This window comes from Larimichthys crocea, chromosome XXI (assembly GCF_000972845.2).
Source record: "Larimichthys crocea isolate SSNF chromosome XXI, L_crocea_2.0, whole genome shotgun sequence".
Classification (NCBI taxonomy): Eukaryota; Metazoa; Chordata; class Actinopteri; family Sciaenidae; genus Larimichthys; species Larimichthys crocea.
Window position 1 is genome coordinate 10,732,585 of NC_040031.1, and position 27,156 is coordinate 10,759,740.

Here is a 27,156-nt window from a genome sequence, read left to right on the forward strand (position 1 = left end):
ACAGAGCAGGTCTATACTCTTTATAATAGACTCAATCATTCCCACCATGAACTTGGTGACGGTGGCAAGGGAAAACTTGAGTCATGAGTAGTTAGACTACGGACTTTAAATACATTTCACTAACAAAGATATAGAGTTAAAATGGTTTATTGTCTGTTATGGATGAAGGTGAACTAAGATGATATTGTGTGGGAGGGATGAGGGATGAAGGGAAGGTGGTCAATGGATGGGATAAGTGAGAAATCACAGGTGAATGGATGGAGGAGTTTGGAGATGAACCAGTGTCGGCTGACTCCTGAGGTTCCTGAACCAAACAGGGAGAAGGGAAAAAGAAGGTGTGCTTAATGTTTAGGTGGGGACGTGGTCGAGGTCGTGGTCTCGTTGTAAAACTTCATTTATTCAGGATTTGTAGGGATAGGTACAGTTGTAAAGTTGTACAGGTGTAGTGGGTTTGAGGATACAGGAGTAAAAAAATGAAACAAAATGTCAAATCAAATTTTATTTGTATAGCCCAAAGTCACAAAGTACATTTGCCTCTGAGGGCTTTACAATCTGTACAGGGACTGACACCCTCTGTCCTTAGACCCTCGGTTCGAGTGAGGAAAAACTTGCCCACAAAAATCTTTAACAGGGAAAAAAGGTGGAAGAAACCTCAGGAAGAGCCACAGAGGAGGGATCCCTCTCCCAGGACGGACAGACGTGCAATGTCCATCTATTGTGGTCTTTGATCTGCAGTAAATCTACCAAAGATGTATGAGTGGGTAACGAGGCAACGTCATCCTACGTAATCATCAAGAACATGACGAACTTTCCAATAAGTTATGACGACTCCCAGACCTTTTATTTCTAAACTGGGGTTTGTAGTTACTGCATCACAACCACAATGTGCACTGTAAATACAAAATGACGTAGACACTACTACTACTACTACTGCATTGATATGTGGTGATGTATGATTCACATTATGATTCATATTATTCTGTTATGATATCACTATGTGTACTCCTGTTGCTGACATACTGCAACATTCTCACACTCACCCTAAAGAGAGTAACTCTGTTTCCTTATAAGTCAAATAACGTCCATATGATATCACACAGCATGATCTCACTTTGCATCACTACTGTTTCATGAAAAGCGTGTTGGTATTTTTAGTCTCTTTTAACACATTTGAATGGTTTATGTGACACGACTTAAATAGTCAGGCCTCATATTGTTTCCGGTGTGGTCTTTCTAACAAGAGCACAGGTTAGGTTAGCTCTGTCAGCAGGAAATGGAAAAAACTTCTCCTAACAACTGGAACATGCTCATAAAAAAAAAAGTAAAGAGAGAACTTAAAGAGCTTCTTCTTTTGATTGAAACAAACAGGGGTGTTATCTGTTACACTTTGTGAAGTTCTCCGTCAACAGGTCTTCTCTGTCAAGTTCCCATATGTAACATCCACCTCTTCCTTTCATTTGAGATTCTACCTTTGCTCTGTAGAGTGCTTCATCATGTAGTTCTGATGGACTTTTTGCCAACTTCACTGACCTTTCAGGGAAACTTAATCTACCCCATTCAAGTTTGTTTAGGTACTTTCAAATCCGGCATTTTCACAAGTTCCCTAAATTTGCCTCAGAGATCAAGTGTGGAGGTAATTCTAGAGACATGAGAGATGTTTTAGATATATTATATGATGGTGTCTTTTACAACAGTGCAATGTCGTAATTGACAGGGGGAACTTAACAGGGAGATCCCTGATGATATGTGACTGCGTGAATTATGTAAACATTAGTTTAGTATTCTCCATCTAAGCCTTCTTAGAGGAACTTGGAACACACTAGAAATACTACGTTGACCTACATTTGGGTCTCCCCGGGTCTGCCAGCCAACCTAAACTGTCTACTATTGGATTTCAGAAGGGGTGTGACTGTAATCTTTTATTTCGACCAGCTTTGATCTCTTCTTTGGTCTTACTGGGCCTTTATTTGTTATCGACTTCACTCTATTTACTGTTCACTCAAGTGATTTAATGATAATATCTGAAAAGATACCCACGTCTGAACACCACTACCCGGTGACTACATGCCAGCTCTACCTGCCACCAATTCACCTGGTGTGAAATCAGTAGCTCAACAGTGCCATCGGCTGTCTGAAAAGGCGCTGCTGCACAGATGATGTAGTAGTGCCAGGAATCAAAAGGGTTCATTGAAGTTTTTTTGAACTTTTTTTTTTTTTTTCAAAGATTGCACGTGTTCTTCACTGATTTTGATTTAATTTAAATGTGTGGAGAAAAAATAAAACATTTTTCAAGCAGCTTGCAAAAGTAATTTGTGGTCAAGCTCGTTCCCTTAATCAGCGAAGTGAAATCCAACTATTGTTTGAGATGCTGATGATTGTACATCAGATCGTCTGAAACTGTTGTCATAGCAACATGTCCTTAAGCCCAAAGTGCAGATTATTGACAGCTGATCACGACCAAGATGCTTTAAGATTCTCGGATGATAAATTTGTGTTATTATAATCATGAAAATGTAGGTTATTGTAAAACAACTATGATCTGTTGGTGTAATTGTCACTATTATAATTTAATAATGGAGTTATTCATTCTTCTCCGTGATAAAACAAGAAAACAACCAAACTAAATGTAGTTTCATCTCAATGATTCGGATGGATGACAGTTAACGAGAACATAGGACATTTAATTTGACGTTACATTGGAAATTTGTAATTTGAAAACTAAAACCTTAAAATAAGTTATTAACTGCTGCGACTGCTCATTTCATTTAAGCTGCTTTTTTTAATAGAGTATTAATAGCAGGCTCATGATTATCACTGCAAAGTCTGTTGGAAACCTCCTCGTGGACTTTTATGTTTTATGTCTTAGAGACTTCTGTGCATCGCTCCGTTGTATCGGTTCCAACATACCACTCATGATCATTGGTTCCAACTCCCTACTTATCTGACCTTTTCTGACTTATTTTTCTAAATTAAAGCATATCATTATTCAAGATGAATTGGTCCAGGATCAACAAACGAGCTGAATCAAAGCATTATTTCAGTGTTAAAGAACAGGACTCTGCTCTTCAGACAGCATATCAAATACGAGGATGACAGTAAATAGCTCTATTTATTACTTTATCAAATCATCGTTTACAAAGTTGTAACACAGAGTTACGGGGAATTAACAAAACAAAGTAACAATCCTTTCCTCGGACGTGAACCTCTGGGCTGAAACACCTCCAGGGAAATCCGCGTCAGTTCATTTATGTGGCAAACTTCTTCTGCCGGACCGGTGCAGGCAGCTGAGACATGATGTCCAACAGGGGGCGCTCCACCACAACCACAGAGTGGTCCTCCAGTAAACGTACACACATGAGGTGCTGCGGACGAAAACAGGAAACAATGTTACTCGAAAACAATAATGTAGGAGAAAATATAAGCTCCACAACTCAGTGCGATGATGGTACCTTGAAAGTCTTGCATATCTTAAAGGCGTGGCTCTGCCTGAGCCGCTCTTGCTCGGGGAGACTCCTCAGTGTCATCTGATTGTAGAGCATAGTCTTTGCTTCAGGGAGGGGCTGCATGTGGAAACAAAGACACACAAATTCTTTCACTGAGAGCGAAGTGGCATTAGCATCGTTTGTTTTGAACCGTGGCAGACTGGTGTCAGTTTGAACGAGTGCTCACGTACCAGACTCTGGTCAATGATGCAGAACATGAACGTGTCATGCATAAAGATGTGAGCTGGGTTTTTAGGGCTGAAGGTGATGTGGGTGACGGGTGTGTCCCTCTCCAGCCACAGATGGTGAAGTCCTTGTTTCTGCAGCTTCCGACTCCAATCTGTGTATTCTTTCTGGATCAGGGAGTACTCGAAGATCTGCACCACGGACGCGACGGGAAACAGCGTTAGAGGATATCTATCTCGATATCGTCTTTGGGGAAACTTGCTGTGTTTGTCTTATTATTGGTTTACCTGGTGGTCAGCGTACGCCACAACGAGGTTGCTGGTTGTTGGGTGGATGCCTATCGCGGTGGGACAGGAGCTGTACACAGGAACTGTGCAATGAAGCTGCAAAACACACAAAGACATAGTGAGGTAACTGTTGTTGGTTTAGTTACATTCTAACCAATCGAGTAGAGGAAAAGTTCCGACTCACCTTTTGCTTGCAGAGGTTGTAGACGTGGACCTCACAGTCTGTGTTTGCTGTTGCGAGCCATTTGCCGTCCTCACTGGCACACAGCAGGTGTACCGGCTGCACGGAGCCTGTTACGGGAAATTTAAAGAAAAACCCTTGAATAAGGATTCAAAGTATCAAACTTTTAAGTTGAATTTATTGTTTTTGTACAAGAAGGAGCGTTTCACAGTGCAACACACAAAAGGGGTTACAGAGAAAAGGCTCCTCGAGGAGCTCTAACAGTTTTATACAATTGATAATGGGCTGTCTCAGACACCTTTCTATTGTTGACAGACCCTTCACAGAGATAACTTCATAACCCCTCTCTCTCTCTCAGTTCTTGAATGAGTAACCAGCAGAAAATCCCTTAATCTAAGTGACGCCTCTCTGACCTGTCTCTGGCCCTCGTTCTGTTCTGAACTTCCTCTGAACTCTGTCTCTCCCTCCCAGCTTCAGCAAAACATTATTAAAGGGAAGTGTCCTCAAGACATGTAATAAATAGGAACACACACACATCCTATGATTTAAAACATCTGAATAGCATTGTAATCCTAATTTTTATAACAGAGCCTGGGCGTCACACACAAACATGCTTTATACATTAAAAAAATCAGAAAGCTGCGGGATGGTTCTCTTCTTCTCTACTCCTGAAATGTTAACATTTGGATTACTTAACAGCCTGTCCCTGGACTCACCTGACTTGGGTCTCAGAGTATGAAGGTATTTGCACTCCAGCTGGTTTAGAGCGACAACAATGACTGAAGAATGGCTGGAGGAAGCGAAGAGTTTGGAGGAGTCCGAGGAGAAGCAGAGCTGGTGGACCGAGCGAAGCTCCTTGGGAAGTTTTGACACCTGGAGGGAGGAGGAGTAAGGAGACGGTTCGGTTATATACATCATTATCATGGCCGTGTGGCAGGTGACTAACACAGACAGAGGATCCCACCTTGGTGATACTGATGTCGTTGTCGTTGTACTGTAATCTGTAGAGACGGACAACGGAGAGAGTCGAATACGCCAGCCAGCCTCCACATGGAGACAAAGCACTGCTGCAGACGTGATGCTCTCCCTGCAAAAGTCAGCACGCACAGTCATCAGTTTTCATCCTCCGAACTCAAAGATTAAATAAGCCGAAGGTCAGTACACGGATCAGAGTTTTACAGTGTAAAACCAAATATCCGTACACACCTTCCTCTTCAGCTGGATCAGCTTCTCTGGTTTTCTCTTCACCGGTAGGCTGTCACCAGGCTTACCTGTCACAAGCACAATTATTACACTGTTTTTGCTATTTATTCATTATAATAAATATTTATGTAGGTGTGTGTGTGCATGTTTTCCTCACCATGTCCGTCGCTCTCTCCTATTCGCCACAGCTCTAAATGATCCGAGAACTGGAAAAGCAGCAGTCCCGCTTTTTTTGCGCAACAAACCAGATTTCTCTACATGAGAAGACAAAACGGACAGACGCAGAGACATAAGCGTGTCGCCATAGAAACAGTCATGACCCTACAGCAGCTTTAAGGTGCTTAATTAATGATTTGTGACGAGGGTTTTTTCGTCTATGATGAACTCACATGTGGGAAAGCTATTTTTTGTAGTGCCGACTCGTGGGTGTTCTTCTCCACCTTGTCCAGCAGGGGTCGCACTACGAGCTGGGTGTCCATACCTGACGGGATCCCAAACATGAAAACATCATAAAGCCGCTGAGCTGAATCATATGGAGGGGAGGGATGCAGGTTATCTCTTGTATTTTGGAGGTTTTAGTGCAATGATTTGAACACTGACCTCCAGAAACCACAGCGGTCTCTGTGTGGACGAGCGCCCTCACATCATGCGAGTGATTCTTAAAGGTCCTGGTTCGAACCCACTCCTTATCGTGCTGGTCCATAGTGGCGGTGATGAACTGAAACTGGATGACGGTGCCCTCTGACGTCCCAGCTAACACGCTGCTCTCGTCCTGTTAAATATTCAAGGATTCAAGGAGTTTTATTGTCATTACAGCACATGTAAAACATGGGATGAAACAAAATTGGTTTCCCCTGGTCCTGGAGCAGCCCGATATCAAATATAAAATATAAGAAAGGTCACTGATTCTGTAACTCTTAACCTTTACAAGCTGTGTAAATGTGTCCTTTTTATTCCGGCTTATCCTACTTACCGGTGAAACGGACAGAGCCATGACGTCCCACTTGGTGACCGGGTGAGTCCTGACCAGAGTTCCTGTGAGTCCGTCCCAGATTTGGACCTTCCCTGCAGAATCGCCGCTGATGATCGTGTGGTCAGACAAGAAAGCGATGCTCCAAACCACAACCTCTTTGCACCTGGACGGTCCAAAACCTCTGTCCACCAGAAGTCTGTACGTGCTGTGGCCTGAGGTCAGCAGAATATCAGAATCGAATCATTAAGAAATGCATATTTAACAGACATCAAACTAATCTTCTTAAGCCCTTTTTTTAAGAATAGGACAGAGGTGCATCTCATTACCTGTTTCAGCATCGAAGATTCTGATCATGTCCATCATGCCAGCAGCAATCAGTTTCCCAGAGGGATGCCAGGACAGAGATATAATACGACCTAGAAGATCACATGAATCAAAAATTAAACAGTCAGTGTCAAAATATTGATTCAACAACCTTAAATTTAAACACCAAGCTACAATTATCACACCAGTATCTCCTGATGGTCACTGTCTGAACATGAACTCATCGTTTTTCTAGTTTCTAGAACAAAAAGATTCTTCACATTTTCAACATAGACATGGTAATAACATGCACGTAGGTACAGAAAGCACCTGTAAACACAGGTGTGTATTTATGAATACAGCTGCAGCAGTTATAAAACAGATCATCTTACCTTTCTGCCTGTCGAGGTTTCTTTGAAACTGAATCCTCTCCTCCAGGATTTCAAACATCTTCACTGTCCCGTCCTCACAACCGACCTGAAACAGAAAACATTCAATTAAAATCAAAGCTACATAAAGCTCGTCTCTTCAACACTAGCCTGGATTGAAGCGTTTTATAAAAAAAAAAGTTCTTGACTGACCGCTAGCAGTGTTCCTTCGCTGTTACTACTCATGGCCCAGATCGGTCCTCCGTAGGCCTCCACGGTGTATTTGGGCTTCAGGTTCTCCAGATCATACTCTGTGATCTCTCCATTCAAACCTGCACTAAACAGACGCTGGCCCACCCAACACAGAGCCTCGGCAGCTCTGCCGTCCTGTCCCGGGATGATCTGTGAATCAAAAATCCAAACAAGTTATCCTTCAGCTTCAACCCCAACTCTTGTACGCAGACTATGTTATGCAAAACTCCACTGACAAACTGAGCAGTTTAATGCTTTTCTTGTTTATCTGCAAAGATGCATGGAGAGGAGGACGTGACTTGATATTTTTAATACAACATGCATGTGCAGCAGTAAAGTTTTCATCATGATTAACCCTAGAACACTAACGTTAAAATCAGTAACACCATCACTAACGTCAGGTATATTTTACCCGATATAATATCCCGGACAAAATACAGTTTTCACCAATTTATGTAAAAGTATAACACTGTATGCCAAATTCTAGTACTCTTCTTTAATTTCCCAATATACAATATCACATAAAAAAAAAAAAAAAAAAAGGTACCATGTGTTATGGAATTTTCTATCCTTAGGCTACACATGGTCACATGTGGGCCTTGAGGTCCACGGCAGTATTAATTGTTTGTCTTTGACCAGGTGCCACCATGTCTCAACACTGTGTTGGCCAGGGTCGAAGAGACCTATTGCTACCTTCTTAGACATAATAGATAGCTTGTTGTTGACGTTCCAATCTGCATAAACAGACATCTGTGTCTCCAGACTAGAATATGCTGACAATAACACCTCCAAGGGTAAAAATATTTTCTTGGACTTATTCTGGGCGTGTAGTATTTGGGGTGCGATCTTTGGGTTTAAAGTCTCTGAGTTGGGCAGAATGCGAGACCGACTCAGGCACTTCTGATGAACTTTGAGAGTGTCTCTAATTCTCCTTGGCCAATAAATAATACAGCATAAGACATCAGAGGCTTCTGAACACTTTCTTCCCTCCTGGCCTCACCATTGATGTTTGACTTCAGTAATTTCATGGGGGACCCATTATTAAAAAATCAGGTAATCCCTAACGAGAAATGTCCTAACAAAGAAAATAATGGAGCTGGGAACTTGTTCTTTGGTGCACCCATTCCTGGGACATGTGAGCCTTGTCTGGTGAAGGGACAGTTCTTCTGCATCAAATTGTAGAAACAAACCATTAATGACATCAGTGAGCAGCCTGAAGCTACCCAAGGACCCAACATGCAACTCAGACAGCAGCAACACAATGAAAATCACATGACAAGAACTGTGAGGGTGAAATGTTGTCTAGGGTTAAGACACCCAACACATGGGACAATACTTGGAGACAGTCCTGCAGAGCTGTTAACACAAAGTGCTGGATTCAGGAGCTGGTTTCAGAGAGACACACACACACGTGGATCGTGCTTCTGAAGTGTTGTTGTCACCTTTTCCTGGAAGTAGTGGTCAGCAAAGTTGAAGATCTCCAGAGCTCCATCAGCCCTGGCCAGAGCCAGCCTCTCAGTCCGGCTGTTGAACGCCATGGCTCGAATAGCACTGGGCATGTAGTCGAAGAACCGAACACGGTGCACCTTGAACTCACCCATCCTCCCTGTTAAAGCAGAGACAGACAAGTTACTGAAGCCGGGCAGGGTGTCAACATGCTGCAGGCCAGACACGCCTATATGCGCGTGTTCAACTATGAATTCAAGTATTAACAGTGTTTACGGTAATTATAAAACCTCATTTACCTCGTGTGTGTCCTTTGCACGTCAATAAACTTCCTTTAATATCAGGTCAGTCCAACACGTTGGAAAACACGAGCCACGTTGGGGACATTTGAACCGGTAATGATTTACCCAAACACGCCACGGGAAGCGGAAACAGACGTGATGATGTGTCGTTCGTGAACGAGCTGGTTCAAAGAGCCGACTCTTTTCAGTTGAACGATGACGAGTCTTTTTTCTGCTCCTGTATGTGAAGCAGAAAAAAGAAGCAGCATTTTGACCCATTTTTTTTTAAAGATTTAGAAAATGTGAAGCCGTTGAGTGAAAGTAGAAAAAAAAAAAGAAGCAGCATTTGGACCCATTTTTAAAAATTTAAAAAAACATAAAGGCAGAATGCAGAATTTTTGCAAAAGCGCAGCTTGTCGTATCGAGCAGGATCCACAAACAAGTCAACTTTATTATCAATGCTGCCATATGTACAGTACATACGGAGAATTTAAATTGCATTTCCCTCTTATACTGGTGCAAACAACAATAAACATGAAAATATAAAATATAAGTAAAAGATGTTTTATATAAAATATAAAAATATATACAAGCTAAAAGACATCCAAGAAAAGACAGTAGCAAGTCTGGAAGTTATAAATAAATGAACAATATAAACAGAACAGTCTAACAGTATCCGTGTGGCAATATGGCATAGTATAAACAGAATTATCAGTATAAATATAAATATTTATATAGTTTTTTTTAGTTTGTTTATTTTTAGAGTCTGTAAAAAACAACCTTCACAGACACTTGATAACTGTGCATCCAACAGTCAATAGCTGTCCTTTTTTTTAAAAAAAAAAAAACGTTTTTATAGGTGTTTCTATCTGCTTTGTGTAGCAGAGGGTTACAAGGGTCTGTAAACGCAAAGAAAACAAAAGGCTACACTGTAGTAATATAATAATATCAATAAATTGCTGTAGCGGCTACAGCAATTTATTGATATTAGAAAATCTACATTTTACTTTTGAATGCTCCAGTACAAAAGATGTATTGAATAATATACATGATATATGTGTACACATACAAATCATAAAGTCAAATCAGCGCTAAGTTTGGCTGAATTATGAAAGCTATAAGTGGTAACATGAATAGGAGCCGTTTTGGGAGCCGGAAGAGTCGAGTCAAATGATCCGACTTCCTAAAAAAGAACCCAACTTCTCACCACTACGTCACACTGACAGCAGCGAGCACGCGCAGCTGGCGGGAAAAACACCCGGATTACAAACACGTCCCGAAACTTTGATGGATATTTTAATTAATAAAATGCTAATTTAAGCTTTTTTTAAAGCGTTGTTATTGTGGATATTCAGTATCTGACGGGATAATGGTTCAAATAGTCATAAGGTAAGAATATTTTAAAAACTTTAGGTGTCTTTCTTAACGTTTCTTGTCGGTTTGGGATGTAAAACAGACATAAAAACTCGTATTTTAAGTCATTTACGTCAAATACAAATGTAAATGTTTCATTATATTATACGTAGTTTACTTTTATCGATATTCCAGTAACGTAACGTGTATATATTTCGTAGTATGAGAGCAAGGGTGTTTCGGTTTAACGAGCGACCGTGTTAACTGAAGACCAGTCAGCCGAATGAGTCTGTTGTTGCCGTAGTTACGAAAGCTGGAAGACAACAGACATAAAAGCTCGTATTTTAAGCCCTTTACGTCTGTGTGAAAATAAATACAAATGTAAATCTTTCATTACATTATACGTAGTTTACTTTTATTGATATTCCAGTAAGGTAACGTGTATATATTTCGTAGTATGAGAGCAAGGGTGTTTCGGTTTAACGAGCGACCGTGTTAACTGGAGACCTTCAGCTGAATGAGTCTGCTGTTGCCGTAGTTACGAAATAAAGAGAATTTCTCTTTATTTAGTTTGTTTTTATTACTGTTACAGTGTAAAAACAAACTGTCTGATTTGTATTTAGTTTTTTCCACGTATCTTTAGTTGTGTTTGTGTGTGTGTGTGTGTGTTGTCTGTGTGTGTGTGTGTGTGTGTGTGTGTGTGTGTGTGTGTGTGTGTGTGTGTTCCTGCAGAGGCAGTGTGGACGGCAGCAGTCCTCCAGAGTGGCTGCTGGTGGAGCTGCAGGGAGAGGTGGTGTCCAGACACAACTCTGGTCTGGCAGGAAACGTGATGGGAGACCTGCTCTACACCAAAGAGGTCAACAAAACACTCAGACACAGCAAGAGCTAAGAACATTTGCAGAAATACTGCACGTGCAAGACTGCAGTGAGAAGATTTGTGGTGGCACAGGTCTAATATAGGTCTTGAAGAGTATTGGCTAAACCAAATACTGAATATTCCTGTCAGTGTCGGGTCGTAAATTCATCAGACATTGATGAGACACCAAGCACCTGGCTCAGACTAGTGAGCATCACAGCGCAGCAAACGGTGCTTTGACGCATTTTTCATTTAATTTATTTCATAATTAATATTGTTTTGTAGGCAGTAATCTATAGGCCTTGTTAGTGCCAGGTTTAATATGTGCAATAAGGTCGTTTTTAATAAACGTTGAACCCATCCGGCCCTTGACTGATTTGAGTTTGACACCCCTGGGTCAGATCATAGCATCATAATACTGAATATTCATGTCAGTGACGGGTCATTCTCATTATTTGTATTATAAATTATTGTCACACTGAATTTGTAATGTTCTTGTTGAAGAATCGTGTTTTCTCCTTCGATAAATAATCCTGTTTGATGACAAACTGAATGTTTCATCCGACCAACGATCCAAAATCCAACATATTAAATCAGTTCTGTCACGATACTAGAAAATCAACAAAACATCAACTTGCTTGAAATTCTTTGACTTAAAAATCCTGATAATTAATTGATTGTTTAAAATAGTTGCAGACACTTTTAATCTAGTGACCATCACAGCTTTTTTTTTCTGTACATTACAGTATCTGTCCTCTCCTGAGAGCAGAGTGTAGATAGATTTGTTCTATTAATTAAGATACAGTCTAGATTAGTCAGTAGTACTAAGTTTTATTGTTTCTTACTCCACAACTGTGAGAATTTCCCACTTGTAGCACTCTTCCTTTGGTTGCCAACTCTTGTTTTAAAGGCCTGATAAGTCACCACACGACACAGACTGAGTATGTATGTTTATCAGTAATACAGGAGTATTAAAAACCTCACTGTACTGTCTTTGTACCAGTCTGTAGATCAAGAGAAAGTTATCAGTAGAAGCTGGAACAAGTCTTGAATGTGTCTCATTTCACGCCTCTGTTCTTCTTCCTCCGTACACCAGGGGGTGCCGGTGCTGATCGTAGGACATCATATTCTGTACGGGAAGCAGGTCAAACTGGAGAAACCCTTCGCCGTCCTCACCAAGCATGCCGTCCATTCACAAGATAGCGGCAATAGCAACGATGACGTCACACAGGTACCCATGGAAACGGACCAGCAAGGAGCCACCTCCACCTCCACCTCCACCTCTTACTCTGTGTCTGCCCTCATCAAACGGAAGCTGATCTTCAAGACGCGCCCCAAACCGATCATCACGAATGTACCCAAGAGGGTGTGAGCATGACGGCGACACCGGCCTGTGATGATAAACTGATCCATGTGACCTGTGCGGGACATTTTAAACCCGTTTGATCAATACCACACCTCTTATTGATCACCTGTTTGAACGGCACGATGACGAGATGGGTTACTGAATGATTGTAAGACTTTTCTGTTGAGACAAAACAAATGTTTCAGTCCATACATACAAACATTGTCCACTAGATGGCAACCTTATTATTTATTTCATCGTGACAGGAGGTGGGTCCTTCCAAAATACCATAAATTCACTTTAAGTTGATAACCTGAGTTCATAGTTTTCAGATAAAGTGTGAGCAAACGTCCACAACATAAACTGACTGTTTCAGGAGATGTCTAATAAAAACCTGCTCTGTTCACTCACCGTGTCCGCCTCAACTTCACTTTGTTGCCTTTCCTGTTTCCCAGAATGTGTTTGTCATAATTTAAATTCATTCATGTCAGTTTGACAAGAACAATAATCAGTAATTGAATGATTATTTTCACATTGTACATGGTGAAAATAGCACTGAAGTGCACACTGACACACACTTACAGTGACCCTCACTGGGTGAATACCTTTCCTAACGCTGCTCTGAAGCATAAATGTAACCCACGATTCACAGCAGTCTGCTGCGTTTATACAGCATTCAACATTTTCACACTTTGCCAGAATATTTACAGTGTGTGTGTGTTTGTTTGAGGGCGGTTCCCATGTTGAGGTGTATCCTCAGAAGTCAAAAGCCATCCAGTGCATGGTTAATGAAGGGACCAATTCATTCAGCTGCTTATGTCCCTTTCCCTCAGCCTTCAGACACCTCCCTCCCTCTCACACACACACTCACTCAGACATGCTGGCAACGTTTTTAAAGTCATTTTTAGTCACAGTTTCGAAATTACTGAATGAAACTTTGGTTTTCTCTTTCCGGGCCGACTTTGAATGAAATACAGTGAATAAAGTGAAGTGTTGTTTGGGGGATGGGGGGTGTTTTATACCTTTTCTTAGACGGCGACAGTGAAGAGGCAGACAGGAAACGGAGGAGACAGAAAAGGGTACGACACGCAACAAAGGTCACCATCTGGAAGTGAACTGGTGTTGCCATTTGGCTATGCCGTGTTCGTGGATGTGATACAGTGACACTGTTGTCCAAGAAGGCTAAAAGCAAAAGTAATTTGTACTTGCAGGAGCTGTCATTGTCATTACACACCCTAATATTAAAGTGTTTCTGCTTCAGTTGTAGATTTGGGGCAAATTTCTTAAAAGCACTCCCAGTGGCAACATTACTTTGCCTTCAGTAGAGGAGTGAAATCAAAAGATCAGTTTTTGCATTTTGCACTTTTCCATCTCAGCCAGGCACAAAAACAGATCTGCTATATACTTACTTTACTTTTTATAAAATCTGAAAATCCACACATCCTGAGGATTGCAGCAAATGGTTTAAAAATCAGTGGGGTACCATAAATATCTACTTCGGGATGGAGCAAACCGTGGATCGAGTGGAAGTGGAAACCTACGTGAAGTCAGTAGGACAGACTGATGCTAACAGGGTGAAAGGTTGGGTTAACCAGTGCTATCTTGTGCTTTTATTTATTTTATTGTTTTCTTTTATCTTTCTATTATCTACTTCATGTTTTTATTGTGCTACTTATTGAGTTTTATTTTGTTGTACAGCACTTTGAAAACCTTGTGTTTACTAAAAATCGTGCTATATAAATAAAGTGGATTTTATTGGATTGCATTCATTGCAGTGTCGCCACTTTGATTCCAGTCAGGGACCTTTGTTGCATTCCCCTTCTCTCCAGTCTGTATCTCTACTGTAACTGCTGAATGAAGACAAGTTGGGGAAAAAATAGATGAGTCAATATATATATTCCTAAATTTGCTCTTGAAACTCCTCATTTGCCCGTAGAAAAGGTGAAAAAGACACTCTTCATCATCCAGTATCCACTATCTGAGGTATTCATTGAATTCATGTTTCTCATTTAAAATTGAGGTTGCACCCTTTACAATTTCAGCAACACGAGGCTGGTTCAAAGCCACGTTAACTGATATCACATCCCAATGACCTGTTTTACTTCCACTGAAACAACGGAGCAACAAGACGGTCGATCACTACAACCTGTTTTTGTACAAACTAATACCATGCCTAAGTATTTTATACCTTTAATGTTACAACATGGAAGTCCAGTTCATTCTTGAAATTATTATTATTATCATATTTTTAAGTGAACATACAACACAGTAGAACAAAAGATATAATCAGAATATTGAAAAAAGGGCGGCATGGAGAAAAATGTCAATGCAGTCACTGAAATCATGGAGACATTCTCTTATTTGGTATGAATGGGAAGATTGTGTCCGAAACAGGACGCATTTTTAATGACTTAGGAAAATTCCAATATCCTGTGATGCACAGAGATGGAAACAACCCTCAGAAAGGCCAACCAAGCCTGTAAACACAATTTCCATTGAATGTACAGTATGTGTCCTTTTTGAACTTTCAAGTTTAAACATATACATATGAACTTAAAGGTCCATTGTATAGGACTTAGTGTCCCTCACCGAGCGTGAAGTAGAAACTACAGTGCCACGAAACTCGTGAAAAACTTGTGAGGACTTTGTAGAGCCAGTGTTTGTCTTTTGTTCTGGGCTACTGTAGAAACATGTAATTATACACAAATGAAAAGATATTTACGAATATTAGGCCATCTAAATCTTACACACTGGACCTTTAACTTAAATGACACAAAGAGGAAATGTCAAAGCAAACAGACAGCTGTCAGTGTAGGCACAGATATGCTGATGGCATTTCACGCTGCGTGTTATTGAAACATACCAGAACCAAATCTGTCGGATCTGAAATAATAATTACATTTAACAAAAAAAAAAACAGAAAACAGAGTGAAAGCAAAGCTCTCAAGTCTCTCACTTCAGAAGAAATCTCTTTGGTCTTCAGTCTTCACACTGTTGTTGAAGCAATGAATAAACAAAGGCTACATCTAGTGTAAAAGGACACAGAGATCCAACGTTAGGAGAATAGTGTCCAGTAGTAAATCTTCACTGTTACACAAACATAATTTGGCACCTTTACAGTTTATAAAAGTGACCATATAAAAAACCTCCGAAGCACTGAATGAAAACTACGACCCACACCGGTGACTGTAAACTGAGAATTGGACCACGATGTACGACAATAAGTTACCGCCCAACAGCACCAAAAATACAGCTGCATGTTACATGTTCAGAAATATTAGATTGTCTGTTCTGGTAAATCATAGCTGCTCCACAAACATACAGCTAGAGCAGATGATTGTGCTGTTCATGGCTGATGAGAATACATGAGGGCTGGTCTGAGGAATAGCCACATAAAGATGTCTCAGTCTGAAGCCCTGAAGACATCCACACCTTTACATCCAATTGCAAGTAGTGTGACAAGAACTTCTCCTGAATATTGGTAACGTTCAGCTGCAGTCTTTGTCATGATATGAACACTTTTACAGGATAAGTTCGTATTCTCTAAGTCTGTCTTGATACTCACATGCCCATGTGTATGTTGATAGAGTTTTAGGTAGCTGTAATCCTTCCTGCTGTCCACACTGTACGTTCCTAATGGGGCTACACTGTAAAAACTTGGGGGATAAAGTGAAAAGAGCTGCGCTGCTGAAGCCTCATATAGTGTTTGACAGAAACGCTCCTTGAATTTTAAGGTCAGCTTGTTCTCTGTTTCCCCCAGAGATTAACCTAAAACTATGCTGTTACAATCTGTCACTCTAAAATAAACAAAAAGCTGGTGACAACCTTACACCTGCAGCCCTACAGTCTTTTCCCCAAGGATACATGATTGCATTGTTTTCTTAGTAGATGATTTATATGTTAACCTGATATGGAGGATCACCAGTGCTACACTGTGTATCACACTGGTGATACGCAAAGGTTGGCCTCAACTAAAAAAGGAGAAATGCATCTATTGTGCCTTCTTAGCTGCAAGTTTACGTTCAGGAAACACTGAATCAAGTAATGTAATGAGTGATTTAAGGCATTTCTTTTGCTGCTGGATCATAGGTAAAGTAATGTAACTGCCTGATGAGTAATGTGTAATAAATACTTGATATTTAAATAAATACTAAAAATGAGGGTCGTGGACTTTGTGATCCATTGCTTACTATTATAGATGCATTAAAAAGATATCACTGCATGGCTAACTACAGACAGCAGGAACTATTACAGTAACAATATGGGACATATGGCATATTAGTATTGTATTAAGACAGACTTGTAAAAATCCTGACCTATGCTTTGAGGTGTGTTGAGACAGAACACAAACCAGATTTTCACAACAAACAGTTCATGTTATTTTCTTTTTACTTTTTCTCTATACTTTCATCATAAAGTATATTCATGAATTCACATTTTTACATTCGAATGCACAGACGCACCTTTCAAATTCATCATAGCTACTGATATTTTGTTTTGTTTTTTCAGTTGGCTCCACTAAAATTTGCTTTGCGTTCTGTCTGAAAAACTTAAAGATGCACTCCTTGAAATAGAGATGCTTTGACTAATTTGAGAGAATTACCTCCATCGTATTTTATCCCATTTCATCTTTATTAAAATGAAGGACATGAAAAACGGATCGACCAGTTAAGTAAGACCTTTATCACGTTTACGTCTCTGCTTTAGATTTAAAGCAAAAAAACACCCCTTTGTCACAGTTTTACAGCTAGTCTGTACCCATAAACTACCTAATGTTCTTCTCAGCACGTCACAATTACAAGTGTATGAACACTCAATAAACTTGATCAGTTCCATTTGGTTTGGTTTTTCAATGTGAAGCACCATAGAGCATGATATAGATGGGAGAGCTGCATGGATCCAGTCATCCACAACCGGATTAGATTCCTACTGCTCGGATTTCTGATTCAGACCTTTTTAGCACCAGTGATGAAGATGTGAGTGTGTTCCTGGTTCACAGCTCATCACTCGAGCAGTTCACAGTGTCAACAAAGACCCTGCTAGAATCATACTGCAGTGAAACTCGGCGAAAATGTCCTACCAGTCTCTCTGGAAACGGTTTTATGCCTCTGCGTAGGGCAGGTGATACTGCTCTTCCCTCTTGTTACACCGTTTGGCTACGATCGCCAGGTACAGCACCAGTAGAATGAGCCAGTAGCAGGCGTAGAGTATCGTCCCTGCTATCAACAAGGCTTTTTCTGTCTCACTGAAGGGCTCCTGTGTTTCACAGTAGATTGTATACACCACACCTCCGAGCAGCACTAGAGTCCACACTGTGACAGGCACAGCACCGATGAAGTTGATCACGATCTTTCTGCGGCCTGAAGTGCCCCATCCGGCCTTGTTGATGGTGAGCAAGGCGAATATTTTGGCAGGGAGCAAGCTTGACATGTAAAGCAGAGAGTAGAGGGACATAAAGATCATGACCAGACTGCCACGCAGGAAACAGGCGTAGGTGGCCTTCACCATCCCAACCAGCTGGACTGTCAATAAAAAGAGCAGGATGTTCCACAGCCTTCCACGGTAGAAGAGGTGGATGACCGTGGCGACCAAGAAGAAGGGGAAAAAGCCAGTGACCACAGACTCATAGGTCATCCAAAGGCTGTGCTTGTGGAACCACAGGGCGTTGTAGAGCCACTCACGGAAGTAAGACTTGCTCCACCGAGTCTGCTGGTTGAGCCACCGCAAATACTGGGTCGGCGTCTCAGTCTGGCACTGTGATCTCGATGTGAATTTTGTCTTGTAGCCGAAGCTGAGCACCCGATTGGTGAGGTGGCGGTCATCACCGAAGCTGCACTTGGAGCCCAGGAAGGTCTGGTGGTACCAGGGCTCCAGGAAGCGCTGGAGCAAAGAGTTCCTGTACATTCCCAGAGGCCCGCTGATACACTGAACGCATCCAAAGTAGGACTGGCAGGCCCGCTCAATGTTGAAGGCCATCCAGTACCGCACACTGCTGAGGAAGGAGATCCACGAGTCGTACTTGTTAAGGATCTGAAGGACAGGAAAGCATAGAGAAATAAATCAAAAATTGGCCTTGGGCCTTCATTATACTTTAAATTCTTTTATATTTTACCTGCACATCTCCACCGACCCCTCCCACCATCGGATCTTCCTCAAGAATCTTCAGCATTTCTATGCTACATGCTGGGTCTAGAACTGTGTCGGAGTCACACACCTGAAAAAGGACACACAGGATACGGTAATGCTGAAGGTCACACACGGACTAAAACTGCAGGTGTTGCACTGAGTTGTATCAATCCTAAAAATCCTTGAGAGAAATGAGAGGCTGCAGACAGGGATCCCAGCTGGTTCATTGTCCCTGCACAGAACTGGGTCAGACGTGGACCTGACCTTCGACTCACAGCAAGGGCGTAGAGGTCATGCAACAGCTGGCTATGAAGAGAGAGCTGGTTGTCCGACATAGGTCCATCAGTTTGGAATGCAACTATTCATTTTCTGTTGACTTGGGTGCCTGTTGGTTTATGATACTTTTTTTTTTTTTACATATATATAGGCGGGAAATACATCCACACACTCACACAAAGGGCCCATTGACATACAAATGTGAAGAGATGGTGGAGTGATGGACAGCCACGTAGCACTGGGAGCAGTTAGGGGTTCATTACTTGGCAGTGCCCAGGAGGTGAACTGGCACCTCTCCAGCTACCAGTCCACCTTCCATATTTTTGGTCCATGCTGGACTTGAACTGGCCACCCTCCAGTTCCCAAGCCAAGTCACTAGAGATATAAATGGGCCTCTACTGACGGCTTTGTTGGAAATGTTTTAGTGTTCAGTGTCGGTGCCCTTACCTGCACATAATCCACACTGTCCCCCAGTGCTTTAAAGGCGGTGTACATCACCTCTCTTTTACCTCCCCACTCCTGCATGATACAGGAGTAGAGGCAGCCTCTGACGAGCCGAGCGACACGTGCTGCCTCCTCCATGTGCACTGTGCTCCTCCCTCCACCTCCAACACCTCCTCCTCCACTCCCATCACTGTGATAGTTTCCTTTCCACACCATGCTGCCAGCCTGGTCAGCCCCGCCCATCACCTCATGGAAAATGTCCATCATGTAACGGTCCTCGGGACGGTTTCCGTCCACCACCAGCACCACCTTCAGTCCCGGGAAGGAGATTCGGCGGACGCTGCGCAGGCACTTCCTCAGGTAGTCTGGGTCCTCCTGGTAGGCAGCGATGCAGAGGGCTACAGAACGACGGAGGTGTTGAGGCCGGGCAGGGCTTCTCATCCGCCGATGTTCCAGGAAGGCGAAAAGGCTCTGGAGGAAGAGGTGGAGGGAGAGGAAGGCACCATAGAGGCCAAAGGAGAGGTGGTGCTGCTCAGTGTGGATGAACTGGTAACCTTTATCACAAAGGGGGGAAAAAAAACATCACTTGTTCTGCCTTGTGTACATATTTCTCTATGTGTACGTCAATCAAATTCAAAGTTAACCTGTGACATAGGCCAGCAGGATGGTGAAGAGGACCACCGCAGCGAAAAGGGTGGTGACCACGATGTTCAGCGCATTCCTGCAGCGAGAGGGCATCTGCAGGTGGAGAAAAATGAAACCGCAAGTGGGTGAACTGTGTTTGAATTAGCTTTCAATGCAGATGATTCAATGACACAGAGGACTGAGCATCTCTTGGTTCCTAAAGGACCAGTCTTGTTATAGATTGCATCTTCTGCCGCCTCAATTTCTCCTTCCTAGTCTGGAGAAACTATGGTGGCCACAAAACACATGAAAAACAGACAACAAATGTGTATGTAGATATAAAAGGTTCATTCTAAGGTAACAAGGTGATTATACATTAATTAAAATATAGTTGTCTGCCGTATCCTGTAAATAGAGCCCCCTAAATCTGACACACCGGACCTTTAAATGCATGTAGGGACCCAAACACACGTACACGTGAGGAACTTACTCAGTACGTGAAAGTGGCTGTATCAATACAGGTCTGTTTTTACATGTCAGGTGAGACAGAGAGCGGGGCCTCTGGACTCTGGAGGTCTACTGAAGGTTCTGACAGAGAGAGCTTGTAACTCCTCATTAGCTGACCCAAGTGCCATTTCCTGTTTTGTTTCCTCTCGGCTTAAATCAGCCGTCATCAGCTGAAGAGACACCATCATCAGTTACTGACATCATGGAGACACAGCAAGAGGAAATACTAACCACCCTGTGTAGCACTCAGGTAACACTCAGCCCTGGCTGCACTTAGTAGTACTGCTGCAAAAACTGCTACTATTATTGCTATTAATACTTCCACTTCCATAACTATTTTTGCCACGAGTACTACTAATACAGCTGCTACTATAGGAAGAAGGAAGGAGGTATCGCCAGTACTTGTATCTTTATTACTACTACTAGTACTGTTAATGTTCATACAATCTGCCTTACTACAGCTACACATGCACATACTACACAGAGTGATACCTTGCTCAGATCTGATGGACATTCCAGTCAAGTGAAGGAGCTTACAGTTGAACACCACCTGCCCTCTTTCATCTTCCTCATGCCTTCCTCTTCCCTCAGCCCCTCTGGCTCTCCCTTCTTCTTCTCCTCTCTCTCTCTCTTTCTAGGTTAATAGCTCTAATTAAAGGCCAGCCGGGGTTTGGCCAGTCTTCAGGACCAGTTGAAAATGGAGGAACAATTCTGCCCTTTCATTCATGAAATTACCTCCTGCCCCCACTCACCCCACCTGGCTAGACCCACGCGGGAGAGACAGACTGATATTTATGTTGTTACGATCAGCTCTGTGGGACACACCGGCACAGACAGATTTATCCGTCTATCTGAGTGGATGTTCAGATTTACTACCTGGCACTGATTCACACTTTGTTTCTACTCCACTCTTTTATATGTTTTGATTTTCTTATCCTGGTACCGACTCTGATTTGGTATTGTAATTAGATCTGCCTCATTCTGGGTGAAATGATGATGAATAATTGGACACATGAAGTATTAAATTTCATTTGTGCTGTTCAAAACAAAGCAATCTTGTTCAAAGACAATGATCATCTGAACAACACACTGTTTAGCAGTAGGGACTATATCTGTGTTGAGCGCCACATTGTCATTTTGTGCACTTTTCATCCTTTTCGGGTATGAATATGGATCGAATTATTTGCCACTGAGGACCATAGAGAAAGAGCCTCTGCTTGATATGTGATCCACGGTGGATTATACCAGGCAGGCCAAGACGGTGTGATCTCAACGCCCTGGGGGCCACAGGCCAGATGACAAGCCCGGTAACATGGACTGCTTGATTGAAGGGCCACAGTCACCAAAGGGGGTTGCTGGCAGGCTGGGAGCTGGGATTAGTCAGGGGACTGAGGAGGGGCAGGTGCAATTAGCCCCAAGGTTATATATCTGCCAGGCTATCCTTACTGAAGCATAATGACACGTTGGTGTTCTGCGGGATGAATGTTGGACGGTGATCGGCATGCACCACATTGAAATTAAAAATGAAAAATACCACATACTGACCTAAAATTAAAGGTTTAATTAAACTGATTCATCATTCAGGTTTCTGAATTCCTTTCCCCTGAATAGCATGATGAAGCAGAATTTAATAATGGTAGATAATGAAGTCTGGAGGTATGAGTCATACCGTCTCTTTTCTCTGTCATAGGGAGGGTAATGGCAGTGATATCAACTTCAGGGGCAAATTTATACTCAAACAGAAATCTGCAGAAACTGAACCCCATAAAATAACAGTCAAAATCACCCATCACCCCCCAAAAGTCTTCAACATGTATGAAGAATAGCGGTGTAAAATCATCATATCTAGCAGTCTTGTAGTCTTTGCAGAAGACATATATGAATAAATAAACTCTGAAGCTGTGGCTTAACATTTCACCCCTGTATCAAAGTGATTTTGGAGTAATGCTGGCCGCATTAACCTAGCCTGTGTACATGTGGTCCAAGTCTGCATCCAGATCCAGATTTTGGTTTTGATTTGGATCATGTGAGAGTCCATTTTGCCAGGCTTCAAACCTATGTACTTGTGTCCGAACCACAGTGGTTTGGACCAGTCGGCATGCTCTAAGGAACTGGCGACTATGAGCATAGATGCTGCTGGCATCAGTTTAATCAGAAATGGAGTTTCTTTCATCGGAAATGTCAGTGAAGGAAAAGATGTTTGCGCTACATTATATGGTTCATGGATATGATTGTTCAAGTGCTAAACATTTCCCAGAAAAGACTTCCCAGATGCTTTTGTGTAAAGAACAATTTGGAGCATTCAGGTTAGACATGGAACACATTTTTGCATTATTGGGAGTAGTGTTTCTAGCAACCTGATCACTGCAACTCCAATATTCACTGTGCTTTCACCTTTGCTTTGGTCTCCTCAAAAAATGATAAAAAAATATCTGGTTCTTTAGCTGATCCCCGTCCACTATTTGGTGCTACTACAAGTGGTGGAGTTACTTCAAGCAACGGCGTTCACGTTACACAAATATAATGACACAAATGACTTACATCAAAGTATTTTATACACTGTGCCATTTTGCATACATTTTCTCCAAGACATGACATGAGATCTTCGGGATCCAAATTAAAATTGTAACAGAAGTGTACTGTTCTCTAGTAATTGGGTGTTTTCAAAGAGGTCTTCAAGGTATGAAATGGCAGAAAAGTTGAATATAAAAACATATAATTCAATTAAATGTATTTGTTTTCTACAAAAGTATACTTTGGAAGGGTAGAAGAGAAGAGAAGGAAAAGGGAGGAGATCTCAAGAGAGCTAAATTTAAGAAAAGGTTTTTATATTAATGTTTTATATGGAGATATGATAATTATTTGTGTTGTGGTGTGGAATGTGGATGACCTAGTGATGAGGAAAAAACCCAAACAACCTGTAAAAACACAGTATGTCTTGGAGTAATTTGCCACTAGAGGGCTCTCTCTCAGTGCCTCCACTTAGATTACTTTAGGTAGTATAGTAGCACAAAATCCTCTTTTACAAACCTCATTACATAATGAAGAAAGTGATGTAGATGGAAAAATCTAACGAAGTACTCACAGCTGAAGACGCCAAACAAAAACACACAGAAAAACGAACGCCTGGCTTGTATTTCACATCTGTTTGAAGTAATTTCACACCCAATGCAGCGTCTGGTCCTCCATTCATATTTTGTGGAGACTAGCTGGACAGTGTCTGCATAGCTACTTAGTACATTTCTGGACTTTAGGCACAAACTCTTTGAGTCGTGAAGACCTGTGCCAGCACCGGAGAATACAGAGGTTGTGTTCAGCCTCTCAATATATATAAATCAATAAATATAGTAAATAAAATATGTCCTTCTGTCTCTTTCATTCATTTTATTACCATTTTTATTCATTTATGTATGTAGTGATTGATACATCGTCTGCCCGAGCCTGTGCTTGATTTAGTCAACAAAATGGTCACTACTTGCTGTATCAGCTTCACTATTTGTCCTCTATCAATTACTTGCTTGCATTAAAGTGTTAAAACTTGCTGTGGAAAACTCAGCCAGAGGTTTTTTTCAAGCCAGGTAGAGTAAATAAAAAAATGATAAAAAAATACTAATTAGGTTGGTATATTACCAATCTCATCATCTTCTTTCTTTATTATCTTCTTATGGTATGTATCATATGTACATATTGTCTCTGTTTCGCTTGTGTTGTCTTGTCTGTTGGTGTCTTTTCTGCCTTACATGTATAGATAATTAAATACTCTGTATTGAACCACTAAACTTTGACTATTTACAGTTACAGTGCAACAGTTACCACGGTCCAAAGACATGAAACCGGAAACTGTCCCTCCTTTTCTATTCCATAGATCATAACACTGGATATTTGAATGATCTATTGACTGCTCACCTTTGTGGCTACGAAGCTCAGTGACAATTATCTACCACGACCAACTGCAGCTTTGAAGACCGTTGTGAAATGTTCGACTGTGGCATGCCAAAACATAATGTAACCAAAATCATAATTACAATCACATTTGCCACCATAAGCTACTTGTAGCACACCCAAACTCACTGAGTTTATGGAGATGAGCAAGTATGAGTTTTTTATTTATTCTTTTCATCTCTGTGAGGAAGATGTGTTACTCCCTCCTTCAAAAGTGAGATAGATAGATAGATAGATAGATAGATAGATAGATAGATAGATAGATAGATAGATAGATAGATAGATAGATAGATAGATAGATAGATAGATTTTAGACATTTGCAGAGAAATTAGATGTTGAACGGAGATTATGTGAAAGAAATTAAACAAACAAAACCCTGTGCTAGCATCTTCTACAAATAGAAAACTATATAAAAGTAAACGTAGAAATGAAATTGTTTTTTACAGAAATATGAAATAGAACTACAAATAGGGATAAAAACTATGTGCAATTAAATTAGGCTATAGACAAATGAATGATAGTCACAGCGTATGACAATGACAGAATGTCCAACAGTCTTGCTTTAAATGTTTATTTTCATCACCTGAATGTTATCACTTATTCACCTTTCTGCAAATCCATTTCACCTGAGGTCTCACTTTATACGCGTAGCCTGTCAAATAACCAGCAGGCTTTGTATGAAAGTGCACCAGACCGGTCTGGCTGGCAGTGAGCGATGCCAAGGAAAATCAAACACACCAGCGTTTTCTTTGGGGACGCCAGAAGCCTTCGCAGGCGCTCGCAGGCGTTCCTGTCAACTGTTTCCTAACTGTCACTGCCTCCACGGAGAGAGAGAGAGAGAGGGGGGAAAAAGCAGCAGTGCCACAAACAGCAGAAAGCAAACACTCACACCTATACACCTATACAACAGCAGAGATTAGCAACAGCTCTGAACTTCTTCAGTCCTGTTCAACGGATTAGGTGACTCACTCACTCACACACACACACTCACAGTGTCAGGCAGCAAAAATATTTTCTCTACCTCGTATTGCAAACACATTCACCACAGAAACCTGAACACACTCCACTCTTTGTCCTGAAGATTTAATGTTGCTTATTCCAGTTTTTAAAAAAATGTTCCATTCAGTTTATGTCCCTGGTTTGTGAATACTTTCATTCATTCTTCCTTCCCCAAACCGTTACATCTCCCAGCCAAACCTGAAGCATCACTCAAATTTAGACTTAGTCCTAGTTAATTTTTTATTCGATTTTAATCCTAAACCCAAGTTTAAATGTCAAAGTGTGACCAGAAAATAAAGATTTGCAAATTTACATCATAAGTCTCTCAGTGCATAACATATCATTAAAACCCTTACCATCCTGATCCAGTGGAGCCTCCGTCTTCGTCTCCCCCTCAGGACTCCCCCCAGATCTCCGTCCACCCGGTCCGTCCGTCTAGCCGGCCGGGACGTCCAGCCCTCTCCTCTCCTTCAGCACAGCGCTCTCCTTGTTCAGTCCCCCTCCTTCCACCAGCTCACACTACATCTTTATTCCAGCTTGCTTGCTTAATTCAGGAGATCCCACATCCCAAAATACAGCAGGAAGCCTAAACCACCACCCTCTACCACTTCTCTGAGCCAGCCTCCCTGCTGCCTGCTCCTCCTCCTCCACCACCTCCTCCCTCTATCTCCCAGGACTGTCCCAGGGCATGAAGCCCCCCAGCTGAGATATGATCAGAGGTGCTCAGCCAGCAGCTGATGCTGGTGCAGTCTTACATCTGCAGATTACAGGTTGGGGGCAGCAGCTAGTCTGGTCTCTGTTGCACTCCATCCCGACTCCTGAATCCCACCGTGAGCATGGGGCCAAAGTGATGGTGAAGGTGAAGATCGAGGGCCACAGTGGGGAGTTTGATCTTGCCGTCGTCCTCAAGTCTGATTCCCTCTTTTCCCTCTGCAATGAATCTTCCAAAGGTTTCCTTTCACCCTTTCACCCTCTTCCTCTGCCTGTGCTGCATAAACTTGTCTCTGTATCTGCAGCAGAGCCTAAATCCTCCTCTCCCTCTCCTCCTCTGTCACACCGTCCCGCCCGGCTGGCTGGCTGGCTGGCTGGCAGTCCGACACTGCTGAGCTTCTCCTCCACAGCTCCTCTCTCTGTCTCCTTTAAACCCCCTCTCCTTGCCTCTTCCCCCTCCCTTCCCCGGGCACCCCAGCTAGCTCCCTATCTCACTGCAATGCAGCCAGCCAGCCTCCAACAAGCCTGGGGACTGTTTTGAGTGGAGCCCCCCTCTCTTCTCCACCTCTCTGCCTGACTCAAAGCATCCTTTATGGGCTTATTTATCTACCCTCCCTCCCTCTCCTCTCCTGCTCTGAGCCTGGGCTGCTGACGTCCTGCAGGTTCCGCGACCACAGCTGGGCTGGCAGCCCGAGACAAACTGCAGCATGCATCTGAGAATCAATACACGACCGCCAAAGCCACTCAAACGCATTTCATTTAAGTCAGGTATTAGAACGCGTATTTCCTAAAGCTGGCTCTCCACCAGCCGACATTCATAGCCCCCTTTCACATTCACTGGCACATAATTACTATAATAGACCTCTCCAGCAGTCAGTGGCACTGTAGCTTCAGCACTGAGCCTGATCCCACCCCCCACAAATCAAACATATGTTAATTAAACATATGAAGTGATTGCCGTGTGCCTTTTTTATCTCTAAATTTTGTTCTTGAGAAACACAGACACAAAA

At 42.1% G+C, this 27,156-nt stretch overlaps 3 protein-coding genes across 3 annotated transcripts; 1 reads left to right on the top strand and 2 right to left on the bottom strand.

Moving 5' to 3' along the window:
• Positions 1 to 3,090: 3,090 nt before the first annotated feature.
• Positions 3,091 to 9,116, bottom strand: utp4 (UTP4 small subunit processome component). The gene is made up of 17 exons (XM_027273186.1): positions 8,981 to 9,116; positions 8,678 to 8,841; positions 7,197 to 7,385; positions 7,008 to 7,092; positions 6,639 to 6,728; positions 6,313 to 6,524; positions 5,940 to 6,111; positions 5,729 to 5,820; positions 5,497 to 5,593; positions 5,343 to 5,407; positions 5,101 to 5,223; positions 4,853 to 5,009; positions 4,140 to 4,246; positions 3,956 to 4,051; positions 3,674 to 3,859; positions 3,450 to 3,560; positions 3,091 to 3,362 (listed from the first exon to the last, which is right to left on the bottom strand). The coding sequence occupies exons 2-17, from the start codon at positions 8,834 to 8,836 to the stop codon at positions 3,246 to 3,248; spliced, it is 2,058 nt and encodes a 685-aa protein (XP_027128987.1). The 5' UTR covers positions 8,837 to 8,841; positions 8,981 to 9,116; the 3' UTR covers positions 3,091 to 3,245.
• Positions 9,117 to 10,183: 1,067 nt separating this feature from the next.
• Positions 10,184 to 12,939, top strand: chtf8 (CTF8, chromosome transmission fidelity factor 8 homolog (S. cerevisiae)). The gene is made up of 3 exons (XM_019257182.2): positions 10,184 to 10,351; positions 11,048 to 11,171; positions 12,268 to 12,939. The coding sequence occupies exons 1-3, from the start codon at positions 10,332 to 10,334 to the stop codon at positions 12,541 to 12,543; spliced, it is 420 nt and encodes a 139-aa protein (XP_019112727.1). The 5' UTR covers positions 10,184 to 10,331; the 3' UTR covers positions 12,544 to 12,939.
• A 1,873-nt stretch (positions 12,940 to 14,812) lies between these two features.
• has3 (hyaluronan synthase 3) lies at positions 14,813 to 26,564 on the bottom strand. The gene is made up of 5 exons (XM_027272540.1): positions 25,792 to 26,564; positions 20,007 to 20,100; positions 19,366 to 19,916; positions 18,629 to 18,730; positions 14,813 to 18,546 (listed from the first exon to the last, which is right to left on the bottom strand). Exons 1-5 carry the CDS (start codon positions 25,792 to 25,794, stop codon positions 17,617 to 17,619), a joined length of 1,680 nt encoding a protein of 559 aa, XP_027128341.1. The 5' UTR covers positions 25,795 to 26,564; the 3' UTR covers positions 14,813 to 17,616.
• Between the last annotated feature and the right edge of the window lie 592 nt (positions 26,565 to 27,156).